Genomic DNA, 15,536 nt, shown 5'->3' on the forward strand with positions numbered 1-15,536 from the left:
TTGTTTTGTAACAGAAAAATTACTCAACTATTGTCATTTCACCTACAATAGTTAAAATGACAATAATTGAGTGACTTATCCTTCACAAATCAAAGTTGAGGGATTTTCTGATATAATTATCATATGTTGAATGACTTTTCTGTTATAAAACAAAGTTAAGTGACTTTATGAGATAAAAATAGTTAGTTGAGTGATCATCAAAGAAATTATAACTCATATAAATAAGATTATGGTGATAGACATGAGTAAATTCATCTCTATAAATGGATAAATGGGATAGACATGAGCAAATTCATATATGTCCCCTCAAAGCATGATCACTCATTCTTTATATATCATCCTGAATCCCCTTAATGCTTTTAGATAAGAAATGGGTAGCCTTCAAATTTTCTATGTTTTGCTATTTTCACTCTTTTTGGTAAAATGTTATTACTCCAAAGAAGAAGGTTTTCTTCAGTGTCTTTCTAAATATTCTGAATCCAACATTACACAAAACATTTACACCCCAGATTCTCCAACTTATTTATCTATCCTGGAATATGCCCAGAAAAAACCCCAGATGGTTGAATACTTCACACCCCCTCTTCATTGCCTCCCCTAGGAAAGAATCAGAAATCAGGTCTGTCATTCTTTGTAGTAAAAAAATAGGCCTACAAATCAAGATCAAAAGTGGTGGGCACAACTATGAAGGCATATCTTTTTGCTCTAAATTCCCATTTCTTATGCTTGATTTAAGCAATCTTAACCAAATCAAGATTGATTTAAAGGAAGAAACAATTTGGGTTCAAACAGGAGTGACCCTCGGCCAACTTTACTATGCAATTGCCAACAAAAGTAAAATTCATGCATTTCCAGGCGGTGTCTGCTACAGTGTTGGCACTGGTGGAATCATCAGTGGTGGTGGGCTTGGTGCATTGATGAGGAAATTTGGCCTGGCAGCTGATAACGTCGTAGACACACACGTGATGGATGTTAAAGGAAATATTCTTGATAGAAAGATGAACGAAGATTTATTTTGGGCAATAAGAGGAGGTGGAGGAGCAAGTTTCGGTGTTATTCTTGCATGGAAACTCAAATTGGTTCGTGTTCCTGAAAAGGTTACTGTTTTCGCGATTCATAGGAAGTTAGACGGAAACCTAACTCTCCTCCGAAAATGGGAAAACATAACACCAACTCCCTGAAGATTTGTTCATCAGGGCGTTTGTTCAAAAAGGCGTATTCTCAGAAGGAAATGATACCAAAAGGCATGTGGGATTCTATTTTCAGGGGCTATATATTGGGTCTGTCGACAAATTAATTCCTCTCCTCAAACAATACTTTCCTGAGTTTAATTTAGAGCAAAAAGACTGTTTCCGAGATAATACTAGTGCTGATGCAGAGAAAGAATGCTACGAAGTTCCCTGGATCAGATCAGTCTTATATTTCTCTTGGAGAAAACCAAATGATTCACTTGAAGTTCTGCTAGAAAAGAGTATTCCAACGCACAAGAATTATAACAAAGGAACATCTGATTTTGTGAAGACTCCAATTCCGAAAAGTGGTTGGGAAATGATAGAAAGATTGTTTCTGGAAGAAGAAAGACCCCAGATGGTTTTTGAGCCATTTGGTGGGAAAATGGATTTAATTTCTGAATCTGAAATTCCTTTTCCTCATCGAAAGGGGAACTTGTATAACATTCAGTATTTTGTGAGTTGGGATGATAATAGTGAGAGCATATCAAGCCAGAAGATAGGATGGATAAGGAAATTGTACAAGGAAATGGAGCCATATGTTGCAAAATCTCCAAGAAGTGTTACCTGAATTACAGGGACTTTGGTTTGGAAACAAATCAAGAGGACTACAGCTATTCCAAGGCCAAAATATGGGGTGAAAAGTATTTTAAGGGCAATTTTGAGAGGCTGGCTAAAGTGAGAGCAAGGTGGATCCAAAAAATTTCTTCAGAAGTGAACAAAGTGTAACACCTTATCATTTATCATACTGATAGAATGTGAAAAGTATTTTAAGTGCAAGATTTTATGTACAATGTGTTGAGTTTTAAAGATGTGAATGAGAAAAATGAAAGGTTGTGACCTTTAATTAAAAGGGTTGTAATCGTTCCAAAAAGTTGTGACCTTTAATTAAAAGGGTTGTAACCGTTTCAAAAAGTTGTGACTTCTTTAAAAGAGTCACAACTTTTCTGAAAGGCTGTGACTTTTTCGATAAGCCATAATAAACACCTGTTCACACTACTCTTTGTTGTCTATAAATAGAGGATTTTCCTCTCATTTTTAATTCATTGAATTTTCCTTTTCTTCTGCATATATTTTCTTACAAACAAAATTGTGTCTTTGTGTGATTACATTGCTGCTTTCTGAGTATGCTGAAATTGAAGAAGTTTGAGGTACCGCTACTTCTTTAATGATCTATCTGTTTTATCCTAGAAGGAAATAATCTATAACCTCAGGTACAGTGAGAGATTAAATTCCTTAAGGACATACAGTGAATTCTGTGGACTCAGATACTATTTTTTTCTCTTTTTATATTTACTGTTTTTGATTTACTAACCTTAATACATGATAAAATAATGAAGAATTTGTGAAATTTTTCTTGTATTTTCTGTTGTCCCTTTTACAATCTACTCTAGAATTTATATACATTTGTATGGAATCTAATCTTGTAACAGAATGGACAAGTGTCCCAATTTCTGTTGTAACCTCCTAACAAACTAAAAATTAAATAAATGCTGAAATTACAAATACACAAATAAAATAAACATTATGTACAGGTCATATAACTATTGGGCCTTCATCTACTATCCATATAATATTTCCTGTCAGCCCAACTCAAACTGAAATCCAAAAGTCTGAAAGCCCAAATATAAAGCCCAACTCTTGCCCCAACATAGAAAAATATCTGAAGAGGAGGATCTAGACACTTCGATATGTACGAAGAAGTGATCTTGAGCCTCTTCATCTTCTTATCTTCATCTTCTTATCTTCCTGTTCATCATATCTCTGAGAGAGATAAATCACAACAATACATGAGGGATAACACAATTTGCTATAAAATAAAGTGTCCTATTTTTAGAAAAAGAGAATCACGGTTACAATTTTGGTACATGTGCTATAAATACTGAACAAATCTTGAATGCTCATCTTTTAAGTATGTGTTGCTCAAAGAATAAATATTAACTCTCATGTATTTGCAGCAAAACAATAAATACAGAACATGTGTCTTTTTGTGTATCTTAAACTTAAATTACATCCTTGTACAATGTAATGGACAAACAATATCTCTGAATGATCCTCAAAAGTTGCAACTTACCTTCCTTGTTAGATTCCATCAAGAAACTAACAACTTCAACCAAAAAGTACTACATATGTTCTTCAGCTCAGCCAGGAATCTGGATCAATGCACTACATCAAGTTCCATGGGTCTTACAAATTACATTGCTTGAGCTGGCAATTTTGTGATCGGCAAAAAGATGGAGGATGGATCAAATCATGTTTTATAGGAGGGGGTTGATCTAATAGTTATGTCATTGAAATAGATTTTTTGGTTGTTGTTGACAAGAGAACTCAGTTACTATCCTTCGATCAGGTTCATATGTGTACAGGATAACCCCCGCTTCAATGTAGTAGTCCCCAAATCCCACTAAAGAGGTAAATTATATTGAACAAGTCTCGTCAGACAAACTCGATCCAGAAAGCATATAGGGTATTTTGAACCTATGACCCCCATTTGGGATAAGAATGTACCTTGCAACATATTTTTTTGTTTATTTTGATATCACAAGGATGTAACTTAAGTTTAAGTTTGAAGTATAAATGAAGTATGATTTAGGCCATTTACTATTTATTTGATTTATTTATTCTTTTAGTTCAAAATTAACTTTAAGGATTTCATTTATATAAGCGTTTAAATGTTTTCTTAAAAGATATGAATAACATATGTAAGAGTTCACAAAGATAAATTTGATTCAAAGACGTAAAAATTTTAGTGATCGCATTAAGTAATTTTTGTATAATTTCTATTTTAGAGTTTCAAAAGATACGTATTTTAATGCTTACGTACCACCTGAGTTACAAGGGACATGTTGTGGAAACAATCCAACAAGTCTTTTTCTATGAGACAAAGGACACAAGGTTTTTTCATTAGGTAGAAGCTAAGGACCCTATTAGGATTAACACTAATTAAATTTTTAGAAGTTATTAGACCTTCAAAACTTTCCCTTAAGTTTTAAAAATACATTTTGGTCCAACATTTTGATAGTAAAAAATAAAATAATTCCAAACTTTGCTCAAATTTTAAAATTGCTCAAATTTAACCCCGTCTTGTTCATTCTGCTCGAATTTATTTCCATTATCAGCTTCCTCCATTCGTCGGCCTTAATCATGCTCGGATACCTTCATTTTTGTTTCGGTAACCTTTCTTTAATTCATCAAAATTGGTTACAAATTTATAAATTTAATTTAATCGCAATAACTATAGTGGTCGATACTTGCACTTGGTAAATTGCAAAATCTTTTGTTGCTTTGAATTTTGGGAGGATTTAATTTTGTGATTCTAAGGTTCTCTATAAATTTTTTTAATAAATTATTTCATTTACTTTCAGTTATTCATGTTTTATTAGCCCTATCTACAAGATTTATTAGATTGAAGTTATTATAACCACCATCATTTGTTGAAGAATCCATGAATAATCATTTTCAATAAACTGACGACTATGTTGTCGTTGGTTTTAACAAATTTGGTTCATCACAATATGCTGCAACACAACTTAGTCACGGTCTTCTCGATGACATGACTAAGCATCAATCAGTAGCTACAAATACAAACTGACGAAATTTAGAAGATCATCATTGAACGACTTTGAGAAAAGCTTGAAGAACTCATGAAGTAGGTCTTATGAAATAAAGTTTTTAATAAATTTTCAATGTGTCAAATGCGTGAGTTTCACCACGCTCAGTACAAATGTGACTTTGACTTTTTTAAGGGTGTAAAAGTTTTTGCTTTAATCAGTTTAGTGGAATAATAGGACTTCATATAAAAAAAGTGTGTAGTTGATAATATGATAATTTTTTATCCGGATGTATGTGATGTAGTTTGATTGGACACAAAATTTATTATATATAAGAACACTTGCAATGTTCCAAATCTGACCTTAAAAAAAGTATACATTTGTGAACTTTTGTCAAATAAGCAGAACACAACATGATAAAATGTTATAATGCCATTGAGTATTTATCAAACAAAAAAAATATATCATATGTATCATTCTTTTTTAGACTAACTAGCTTTTAGCCATTTTCTCATTTTATTAAGCCCTCGGAGAGATTCCTAAGAACCCAAACATTAATTTGAGAACCGTCAATGAAATATATGTTTATGGATAATATCATACTCCTTCAATTCCTAAATAAGTGGTGTTTTGCTTGAACATATTCCTTTAAAAAGTTACTCAATATTAGAAAATAAGAAGTATGTAAATGTATGTTACTATCTTATCTTTAGTTACATATCTTGAAGAAAAAATTGATTTTTTAATGATATAAATTTTTTTATTAAAAATAAAGATAATTTTAAAAGAAAAAAATAATTAATCCTCTTTATTCCGTTATGTAAAATAACACTGATTTCGAAATTAAAATAAATAAATAAATAAAAACGGTGTTTATTTTGAATTCCCGGGAGTTGTACAAATCCTCCCAGCTGAATAATGGGATCTATGAAAAAAAAACAATTTTGTAATGTCCACGTGGGAGAAATTAATTACCTTCCACCCTAAGATTAATTGTAATGATTCCAAAAACCACATGGTACAATATTTATGATTAGATCAAATCTTGCCAGCTGAAATACCCGGATATAGAACAAATACGATGAATTTATTTTAAATTCATTTGAGTCCTTTGATTTGAATTTTTAAATGGTTATTGAATTACTTTCTCTAGTCCATATTAAGTGAATCATTAAGATATTTTTCATAATTTAAAATAAATGAACTTTTCAAAGTTCAGAACAATTTTTATATTACCCTTCTCATTAATGATGTTATTAACTGTTTTATATTTTCTAATAAAATGGTTTAGAAATAATTAAAAGGATAATAGTGAAAAAATAGTCTTTAAATTACATTTTTAAATATTTTTTTTTTAAAATGCGTCATACTCCAACAATTCACTTTATATGGAACAAAGGAAAATAGCATTGACTTGCAACTAATATGAATTCAAATAAATTGAAGTATTTTGGGTCAAAGCCATAATGTTGAATAAATCCAGAACGAATGTAGTCCATTCAAATACATAGACAAAAGATTAATAAGATGCATAGTTAATTAATGTATTATTAATACTTTCATAATTAATATTTGCATAATTTTGACCAGTAACCAAATGATCCCTAAATTCATCTGTATAAATAGGAGTATTTGAAAGGGTACTTATGAGCAAATTCATCCTCTTTCCTCTCAAAGCATGATTGCTCTTTCTTTGTAATTTTGAATCCCTTGAGTCTTTTAGATAGCAATTTTCTGGAAGGAAAAAAAACGCTCTTATGCTTCTTCTATTCCAAAGAAAAGAAATGGGTAGCATTAAAATTCTCGTTATTTTAGTCTTTTCACTTTTTTTGGCAAAATGTTACTCCAAAGGTGAAGACTTTCTCCAGTGTCTTTTCAAATACTCCAAAAACAACATTACACAAAATATTTACACCCCAGGCTCCCCAACTTATTCTTCTATCCTGGAATATGCCCAAAAAAATCCTAGATGGTTGAATTCTTCACACCCGCTCTTCATTGCCTCCCCTAGGGAAGAATCAGAAATCAGGCCTGTCATTCTATGTAGTAAAAAAATAGGCCTACAAATGAAGATCAAAAGCGGTGGCCACGACTATGAAGGCATATCTTATCGCTCTAAATCACCGTTTGTTATGCTTGATTTAAGCAATCTTAACAAAATCAAGATTGATTTAAATGAAGAAACAGTTTGGGTTCAAACAGGGGCGACCCTCGGCGAATTTTACTATGCAATTGCCAAGAAAAGTAAAGTTCATGCATTTCCAAGCGGTGTCTGTTTCAGTATTGGCACTGGTGGAATCATCAGTGGTGGTGGGATCGGCGCATTGATGAGGAAATTTGGCCTGGCAGCTGATAACGTTGTAGATGCACGTGTGATGGATGTCAATGGAAATATTCTTGACAGAAAGATGAATGGAGATTTGTTTTGGGCGATAAGAGGAGGTGGAGGAGCAAGTTTTGGTGTTATTCTAGCGTGGAAACTAAAATTGGTTCGTATCCCCGAAAAGCTTACTGTTTTCACTATTCGTAGGAAGTTAGAGGGTAACAGAAATCTCCTCCAAAAATGGGAAAAGATAGCACATCAACTCCCTGAAGATTTGTTAATCAGAGTTATTATTCAAAATGGCGTATCCTCAGCAAATGATGCCAAAAAGTATGTGGAATTCTTATTTCAGGCACAGTATGTTGGACCTGTTGATGAGTTAATTCCTCTGCTTAAACAGTACTTCCCTGAGTTCAATTTGGAGCGAAAAGATTGCTTTCAAAAGAGTAATACTGCTGGTGCAGAGAAAGATTGCCATGAAGTTTCCTGGATTCAGTCGATCTTATATTTCTTTTTCAGAAAACTAACTGATCCACCAGAAACTTTGCTAGAAAAGAGTATTCCAACGCACAAGAATTATAACAAAGGAACATCTGATTTTGTGAAGACTCCCATTCCGGAAAGTGGTTGGGAAATGATAGAAAAAATGTTCTTGGAAGAAGAAAATCCACAGATAATTTTTGAGCCATTTGGTGGAAAACTAGATGAAATCTCTGAATCTGAGATTCCTTTTCCTCATAGAAAAGGGAATTTATACAATATTCAGTACTTGATCTATTGGGGCAATAATAGTGAGAGTATATCAAGCCAAAAGATAGCATGGATGAGGAAACTTTACAAGGAAATGGAGCCATATGTTGCAAACTCTCCAAGAACTGCTTATCTGAACTACAGGGACCTTGATTTTGGGACAAATCATGACGACTACAGCTATTCTAAGGCCAAAATATGGGGTGAAAAGTATTATAATGGCAACTTTGAGAGGTTGGCTAAAGTGAAGAGTAAGGTAGATCCCAACAATTTCTTCAGAAATGAACAAAGTATTCCACCTTATTCTGCTAATATTTAGCTCAAGTTTCCTTTTACTCAAATGTCACATGTTTTTAGACAAGCCAGTTAGTGCTTGTGTCAAATTGTAATAGGAAGGGGTTTATATGATCTTTCAGAGAAGTTTCAATTTTATAAAAAGATGTGTGTCTTTAAAAGAATAAATACTTATTTGCGCTCTATAGTTATACCAAAACAAAACAAACACAAAATATTTGTCTATCATGCACATATTTTTTTACTTAAGTGATACCTGCGCACTTGGCCATAAATATAAATATTTTTTAATGAAATTTCAAAAAAGAGATAAACATATTTGTTGAAAATATTTATTCACACCTTTAATTGAAACAACGAATCAACGTTTTTGGGTTATCTTTTGAAACTCTAAAATAGGAAATGTATAAACTTTACTTAATACGATGACATTTAAACCCTTATATAATGGAAACTATTAGATAATTTTGAACTGGAAGAATAAACAAACTAACTAAAATAAAAATGAGCAATTTCAATATAATAAAATATAATAATTAAATAAATACAAATAACTTACACGTTTAAATTGTAAGAAAACTATTATTAGTGTATGATTTTCATAGTACAAGGAATGTAAATGCTTGATTTTAAAATACAAGAGATATATTTAGAACTGAGTATGGGCCGAAATTTAAATTTGTACTTTTTTTCCCTCAAAGCTCTTTTCAATATTTTCAGCAAAATATTATTCAACAAGACTTCCCCGAGTGCTAAAAAATTACAGCAGCTGTTATTTATGTCGAATTAGTTAATTTAATTTTAGTAATTAAAAATTAAACTAAGAATACATAGAAGGCACATATTCTGTATTTATTGCTTTGGCGTAAATATATGTGAGTTGCTCCATATTTATCCTTTGAGCAACACATTTAAAAGATGAACATTCAAGATTTGTTCAACATTTATGGCATATGTACCAAAATTGTCACCATGGTTTTCTGGTCTTGGGAGTATTATTTAGTTTGACTAGCATGTATATAAAACCATTGCATGGAATCTAGTCTTCTTCAGCTATATCATTGTGATAAATGATAAGGTGGTACACTTTGTTCACTTCTGAAGAAATTTTTGGGATCCACCTTTCTTTTCACTTTAGCCAGCCTCTCAAAATTGCCCTTAAAATACTTTTCACCCCATATTTTGGCCTTGGAATAGTTGTAGTCCTTTTGATTTGTTCCTAATCCAAAATCCCTGTAATTCAGATAAGCAGTTCTTGGGGATTTTGCAACATATGGCTTCATTTCCTTGTACAATTTCCTCAACCATGCTATCTTTTGGCTTGATATGCTCTTACTGTTATCGCCCCAGTTGACCAAGTACTGAATAGTATATAAATTCCCCCTTCTATGAGGGAATGGGATTTCAGATTCTGATATTTCATCTAATTTCCCACCTAATGGCTCCATTATCATCTGGACTCTTTCTTCTTCCAAAAGTAGTCTTTCAATCATTTCCCAACCACTTTCCGGAATTGGAGTCTTCACAAAATCAGATGTCCCTTTGTTGTAATTTTTCCGCGTTGGAATTCTCTTTTCTAGCAAAACTTTAGGTGAATCATTTGGTTTTCTGAAAAATAAATGTAAGACTGATCCGATCCAAGGGACTTCGTGACATTCTTTCTCTGCTGGAGCAGCAGTCTCTTGGAAGCAATCTTTTCGCTCCAAATTAAACTCAGGGAAGTATTGTTTGAGGAGAGGTATTAATTCATCAACAGGGCCAACATATTGTGCTTGAAAATAGAATTCCACATGCTTTTTAGTAACATTTCCTTCTGATAATCTGCGATTTTGAACAACAGCTCTAATGAACAAATCTTCGGGGAGTCTATGTGATACGTTTTCCCATTTTTGGAGGAGATTTCGGTTACCCTCTAACTTCCTACGAATAGTGAAAACAGTAAGTTTTTCGGGAACACGAACCAATTTGAGTTTCCATGCTAGAATAACACCAAAACTTGCTCCTCCACCTCCTCTTATCGCCCAAAACAAATCTTCGTTTTTCTTTCTGTCAAGAATTTTTCCTTTAATATCCATTACGCGGGCGTCTACAACGTTATCAGCTGCCAGGCCAAATTTCCTCATCAATGCACCGAGCCCACCACCACTGATCATTCCACCAGTGCCAACACTGAAGCATATACCGCCTGGAAATCCATGTATTTTACTTTTCTTGGCAATTGCATAGTAAAGCTGGCCGATGGTCGCTCCTGTTTGAACCCAAACTGTTTCTTCCTTTAAATCAATCTTGATTTTGTTAAGATTGCTTACATCCAGCAACACAAAGGGGGATTTAGAGCGATAAGATATGCCTTCATAGTCGTGGCCACCACTTTTGATCTTCATTTGTAGGCCTATTTTTTTACTACAAAGAATGACAGGCTTGATTTCTGATTCTTTCCTTGGGGAGGCAATGAAGAGGGGGTGAGAAGAATTCAACCATCTGGGGTTTTTCTGAGCATATTCCAGGATAGATAAATAAGTTGGAGAATTTGGGGAGTAAATGTTTTTGGTAACGTTTTTTTTGGAGTATTTGGAAAGACAATGAAGAAAATCTTCTTTGGAGTAACATTTTGCCAAAAAGAGTGAAAAGAATAAAACAGAGAGAATTTGAAGGCTTCCCATTTTTTTTTTGAAGGAAATTTCTATAAGGGATTCAGAATGAGCTATCAAGCTTTGAGGGGAAAGAAAGTGAATTTTCTCACGTCTATAATCCAATTTATAGAGATGAATTTGAATGTACTCACCATATTAGTTTCTGAATTAATTCAACAGTTAGACTTTGATCAAGAGGACTTAATGTAATTGAATGTACTATATTAGTTTATAGATTCAATGTACTTCAAATCAATGTTATCATGTGTTTGCACCAAACATATGCTTTAACAAGTGATCTCAATTGATATTTGGGTTCTAGGATCTCATGTGCTGAATACTAAGGTGATTAAGATTATTATTTATTGTATATATAATAGAAATTTCAGTGTTGGCAACAGTTCATAAGGAATAACTTTACGTTATTCGTTAATTCAGTACAAGTATTTAAGATGAGATTAACTATAACAAAAATCACGATATTGTTTAAGAAGGTCATTAATTAGCTTCCAACGCGTAACTAATGAAGGAACCAAACATGCGATTTGTATCTTAATAAACATTAAAGTTCAAGTTGTTACAAATTTTAAGTAACTGATATTTCATTTTAGTTACAATACACTGACATCAAACAGAGCACAAGTTTCAATATTTCCACTATTGTCTAAAAAAATATTTCTGCATGTGATATAATTAAGAGTTTGTCAGCTAGCATTGGGGGAGATCAATCAAACCGCTGATAACTTGCAGTAGTAATACACTGAAACTAGTTACTATAACCACTGATTAGGGCACAATTAGTCGATAATCTGATCTCGATATACTTGATTAACGTATGTTGTTGAAACTTATAGTACAAACACCCTGCTTTTGGATCATTCGAGGCAACATAAAGTTCACACAATGTATTATAAGTTGTAGTAATGAGGATGTGACATATGTTTTGCTTTTTCATCACCATTCATGTAAAGTACGCTCAGAGGGGGATGGAGCCAGATTTTTATAGATTCTGACTTAACACAATATTTTTGACACTAGAACATATATATACTTGTGAAGAATTACTAATATTTAAACAAATATTAAATTTTGAATGGATTCAATGGTAAGAACTTAAGGTTGAAGTCATCAAATTCAAATTTTCCATCCAGGGTACATTTGTACTCACTTTTGCCATCGTGGATATATTTGCAAAAGTTCATATCAGAATACCTGTAATTCGGGTGGTACACAAGCACTTGGCCATGCTTCTTCCATTAAAGGTGGAATGCTTTGTTGGAATCTGAAAAAATTTTCTGGATCAACCACACTCTTCACCTTAGCTAACCTCTCAAAGTTACCTTTGAAATACTTTTCACCCCAGATCTTGGCTTTGGAATAGCTATAGTCTTCTTGGTTGGTCCCAAAATCAATATCCCTGTAATTGGTATAGGCAGTCCTGGGAGAATTGGCAACAAATGGTTCCATTTCCTTGTAAAATTTTCTCATCCATCCTATCTTTTTGCTCGATACACTTTCACTGTTATCGTTCCAATTCACCAAGTGCTGAATGTTGTACAAATTTCCCTTTCTGTGAGGGAAAGGAAGTTCAGATTCTGAAAATTCATCTATCATTCCACCCAATGGTTCTATTATTATCATGGGCCTGTCCTCTTCAAGAAACAATCTTTCAATCATTTTCCACCCCCTTTCGGGAATTGGAGTCTTCACAAAATCAGATGTTCCCTTGAAGTAATTTTTATATACAGGAACACTGTTATCCAAAAGGACCTCAAGTGATTCACCAACTTCTTTATTGTACAAAAACAATACAGATCCAATCCAGGGAACTTGGTGACATTCTTTCTTCAAGCAAGGTCTCTCAGTGCAATTTATCACTGGTTCTTGGAAGAAATCTTTGTGCTCCAAATTAAACTCAGGAAATTTATCACTGACAATTGGAATTAACTCATCAACTGTCCCAAGAAATAGTCCTTCAAATGTGACTTTGACTTTCTTATCTTTTCCTACTCTATCATTTTGCATAATCATTCTAAGGAAGAACTCTTTAGGCAATAAATATGCTGTATGTTGCCATTGTTGGAGCAGATTTATTGTATTTCCCCCGAGCATTCGATGAACCCTGAAAACAGAAACCTTCTCAGGGACATGAGCCAACTTGAGTTTCCAAGCAAGAATGATACCAAAACTAGAACCTCCACCTCCTCTAATGGCCCAAAAAAAGTCTTCTCCCATTGATTTTTTGTCAAGAATTCTTCCCTTAGCATCCATTACACGAGTGTCGACGACATTATCTGCTGCAAGTCCAAATTTCCTCATCAAAGAACCTAGTCCTCCACCACTAATTAGCCCACCACTGCCAGTAGTATAACATATGCCTCCTGGAAATGCATGTACTCTGCTTTTCTTGGCAATTTCATAGTATAATTGTCCCAATGTTGCCCCCGCTTGAATCCAGGCCACTTCTTCCTCTAAATCAACGTCGATTTCATCAAGATTGCTCATATCAATCATGATAAACCGCGATTCGGCACGAAAAGAGAGACCTTCATAATCATGACCACCACCTAACACTCTAATTTGCAGGTCAAACTTCTTGCTGCAAAGAATGACAGGTCTAAGTTCAGTTTCTTTACTAGGGGAAATAATGAAAAGGGGATGTGCAGATGAAGAATTCAACCATCTTGGATTTTTCTGGGCATGTTCAATAATCGATGAATATGTTGGTGATTTTGGAGCATAGACAAGTGCTCCTGTGATGTTACTTTTGGAAAATTGACTAGAAATACAATGGAAAAAGGTTTCTTGGGCATAACATTTTTTTGACAGAAAGAATGATAATACAAGTAAAAAGAGAAGTTGAATGTTCTCCATTCCCCTTCTTTGAAATGACAGTTGTAGCTGAACAGATAAGAGGAACTTTTGTGGCAAAGTGACAAAGACGGGGGGGAATATTGTCCTGAACATAATAACATACGTCTTACTCCATGGTAATTGAATTATTGAGACTTTCTTTACGGGATTATTTAAACTTCAATCAAATTGTTGAGCCTTTTTTTTACATGTATCTTTTCGTTAATAAATTTTTTAACTATTTTATATTTTTTGATAAAATAGTTTGAGCATAATCAAAAGTGTAATAGTGAATTATGTCCTTAAATATTTTTTTAATCTGTCAAAAATTAACTATTCACTTAATATGTACTGGGAGAGCAGAGAAGAAAATTGAAATACATGACATAATTTCAGAAAAAGTCAAGTTCGACCGACCCGGTTTGTATAACTAATTGAAGCATGTGAAGTTGATATTAGTAAAAGCCAAAATTCGCATAAAAGAAAAAGAGAATGTAAATCCATTTCTTTTTTTATAATTTAAGTAGAAGAAAGTGGTTTTTGTGTGTTATTTTTAAGTTCTTATAATGTTTAAATAAATCTTTTTATTAAAAAAAATTATATAACTAAAACCAAATTTTAACAAGTCAAGTTGAGCTAACATTAATTGGATTCACGATGTCTAACTAATTAATGAAATTAAATATATAGTGCGGACAATAGTTGATACGCTCCAATTATTGATTCAGATATGTTTTTATTAAATAATGAAGTCTGCAATTTCTTATATGAGTTGTGTATCCTGCTCCTGTGCTCCATCCAATCTATTTTCGTTTTCGCGTTTATTAGAAGTAGCTAGTGCAAAATAATTGTTATGAAAATTAAGATATAATTAATAATTTTTTTAATTTTATATTAGTTGTTACATTTTATCTTTGCACGCTTTTGAGAAATTATAAATACTTTTTTACTACTTTATTTATATCTCTCCCCAATAAATTATACTTTATTTAAAAACAAGACTAATCTTATTCTAAAAACATTAAAATACTAAGGATAAAATAGAAAAAATAAATAAATTTTTATCTTAATTTTATAAAATGAGCAAGTAAATTGAGACAAATATTTTTAATAACCTTGACAACTAATATGAGACGGAAGGAACATTAGTTTTCGCCTTTGCCCTTATCCAATAAATGTGAGGAGAAATTATTAATTATTGTGGTGAAAAAGAGATTTATATAAAATTGAGATTGCAGATTAAATAAAGATAATTTAGTCAAATTATCCTAAAAAAACATGACAAGTAAAATAGACCGATGGGATCAAAGGTTTTTTTTTTAATTCGTAATTTATGAACAAAAAAATATTGTATTTTTTTTAGTACACACCCCTTAGATCTCTCCTGATACGATGCGATGAAACTCCAACTTGGTTTGATTAAATTTTTTGTTTCTTGATTAATATACGTCTCAAAAAATGATGAGATTTGGAGCACGACGATTATATATAGGTTTGACATAAATTTGGACATTTATAATCTATTGGTTTCTACTAATGTGTGTTGCACGTGTGCTTTGTATCGATCAATATAATTATTTTTAAAGTATGTCCTACATAAAAATAAATGTATATATATATAAAGTGAAATTTTCATAAATAGCTTTGTTTTAAAATTTAATAAATCGAAATAGCTACAATTTAGGTATTTACATTCTGTAACTGTAGCTATTGCAACTGTTTGTATAATTCGCTGCTAATATACAAATTTATTTGTATAATTCGCTGACAATATACAAATATGGTAAGTATATACAAATTTTATATTTATACGTTTTAAGAATTTTTTAAAACTTATACAAATAAGATGTATCAATATTATAATTATGAACATGCTAGAGTAAGCATATACAAATTTCGAATT

The 15,536-nt window shown here is 32.4% G+C and overlaps 3 protein-coding genes and 1 pseudogene across 3 annotated transcripts; 2 read left to right on the plus strand and 2 right to left on the minus strand.

The window, feature by feature from the left end:
* The first annotated feature begins 370 nt into the window (after positions 1 to 370).
* On the plus strand, positions 371 to 1,981 carry LOC129872101 (berberine bridge enzyme-like 22; annotated as a pseudogene).
* A 4,583-nt stretch (positions 1,982 to 6,564) lies between these two features.
* Positions 6,565 to 8,243, plus strand: LOC129874548 (berberine bridge enzyme-like 22). Its single transcript, XM_055949846.1, has one exon. The coding sequence runs from the start codon at positions 6,565 to 6,567 to the stop codon at positions 8,170 to 8,172; it is 1,608 nt and encodes a 535-aa protein (XP_055805821.1). The 3' UTR covers positions 8,173 to 8,243.
* Positions 8,244 to 9,137: 894 nt separating this feature from the next.
* On the minus strand, positions 9,138 to 10,810 carry LOC129874686 (berberine bridge enzyme-like 22). Its single transcript, XM_055950010.1, has one exon. It carries the CDS (start codon positions 10,808 to 10,810, stop codon positions 9,206 to 9,208), a length of 1,605 nt encoding a protein of 534 aa, XP_055805985.1. The 3' UTR covers positions 9,138 to 9,205.
* Positions 10,811 to 11,828: 1,018 nt separating this feature from the next.
* Positions 11,829 to 13,710, minus strand: LOC129873493 (berberine bridge enzyme-like 22). Its single transcript, XM_055948601.1, has one exon. The coding sequence runs from the start codon at positions 13,652 to 13,654 to the stop codon at positions 11,984 to 11,986; it is 1,671 nt and encodes a 556-aa protein (XP_055804576.1). The 5' UTR covers positions 13,655 to 13,710; the 3' UTR covers positions 11,829 to 11,983.
* Positions 13,711 to 15,536: the final 1,826 nt, after the last annotated feature.

Source organism: Solanum dulcamara, chromosome 11, assembly GCF_947179165.1.
Source record: "Solanum dulcamara chromosome 11, daSolDulc1.2, whole genome shotgun sequence".
In the NCBI taxonomy this organism is placed as follows: domain Eukaryota; kingdom Viridiplantae; phylum Streptophyta; class Magnoliopsida; order Solanales; family Solanaceae; genus Solanum; species Solanum dulcamara.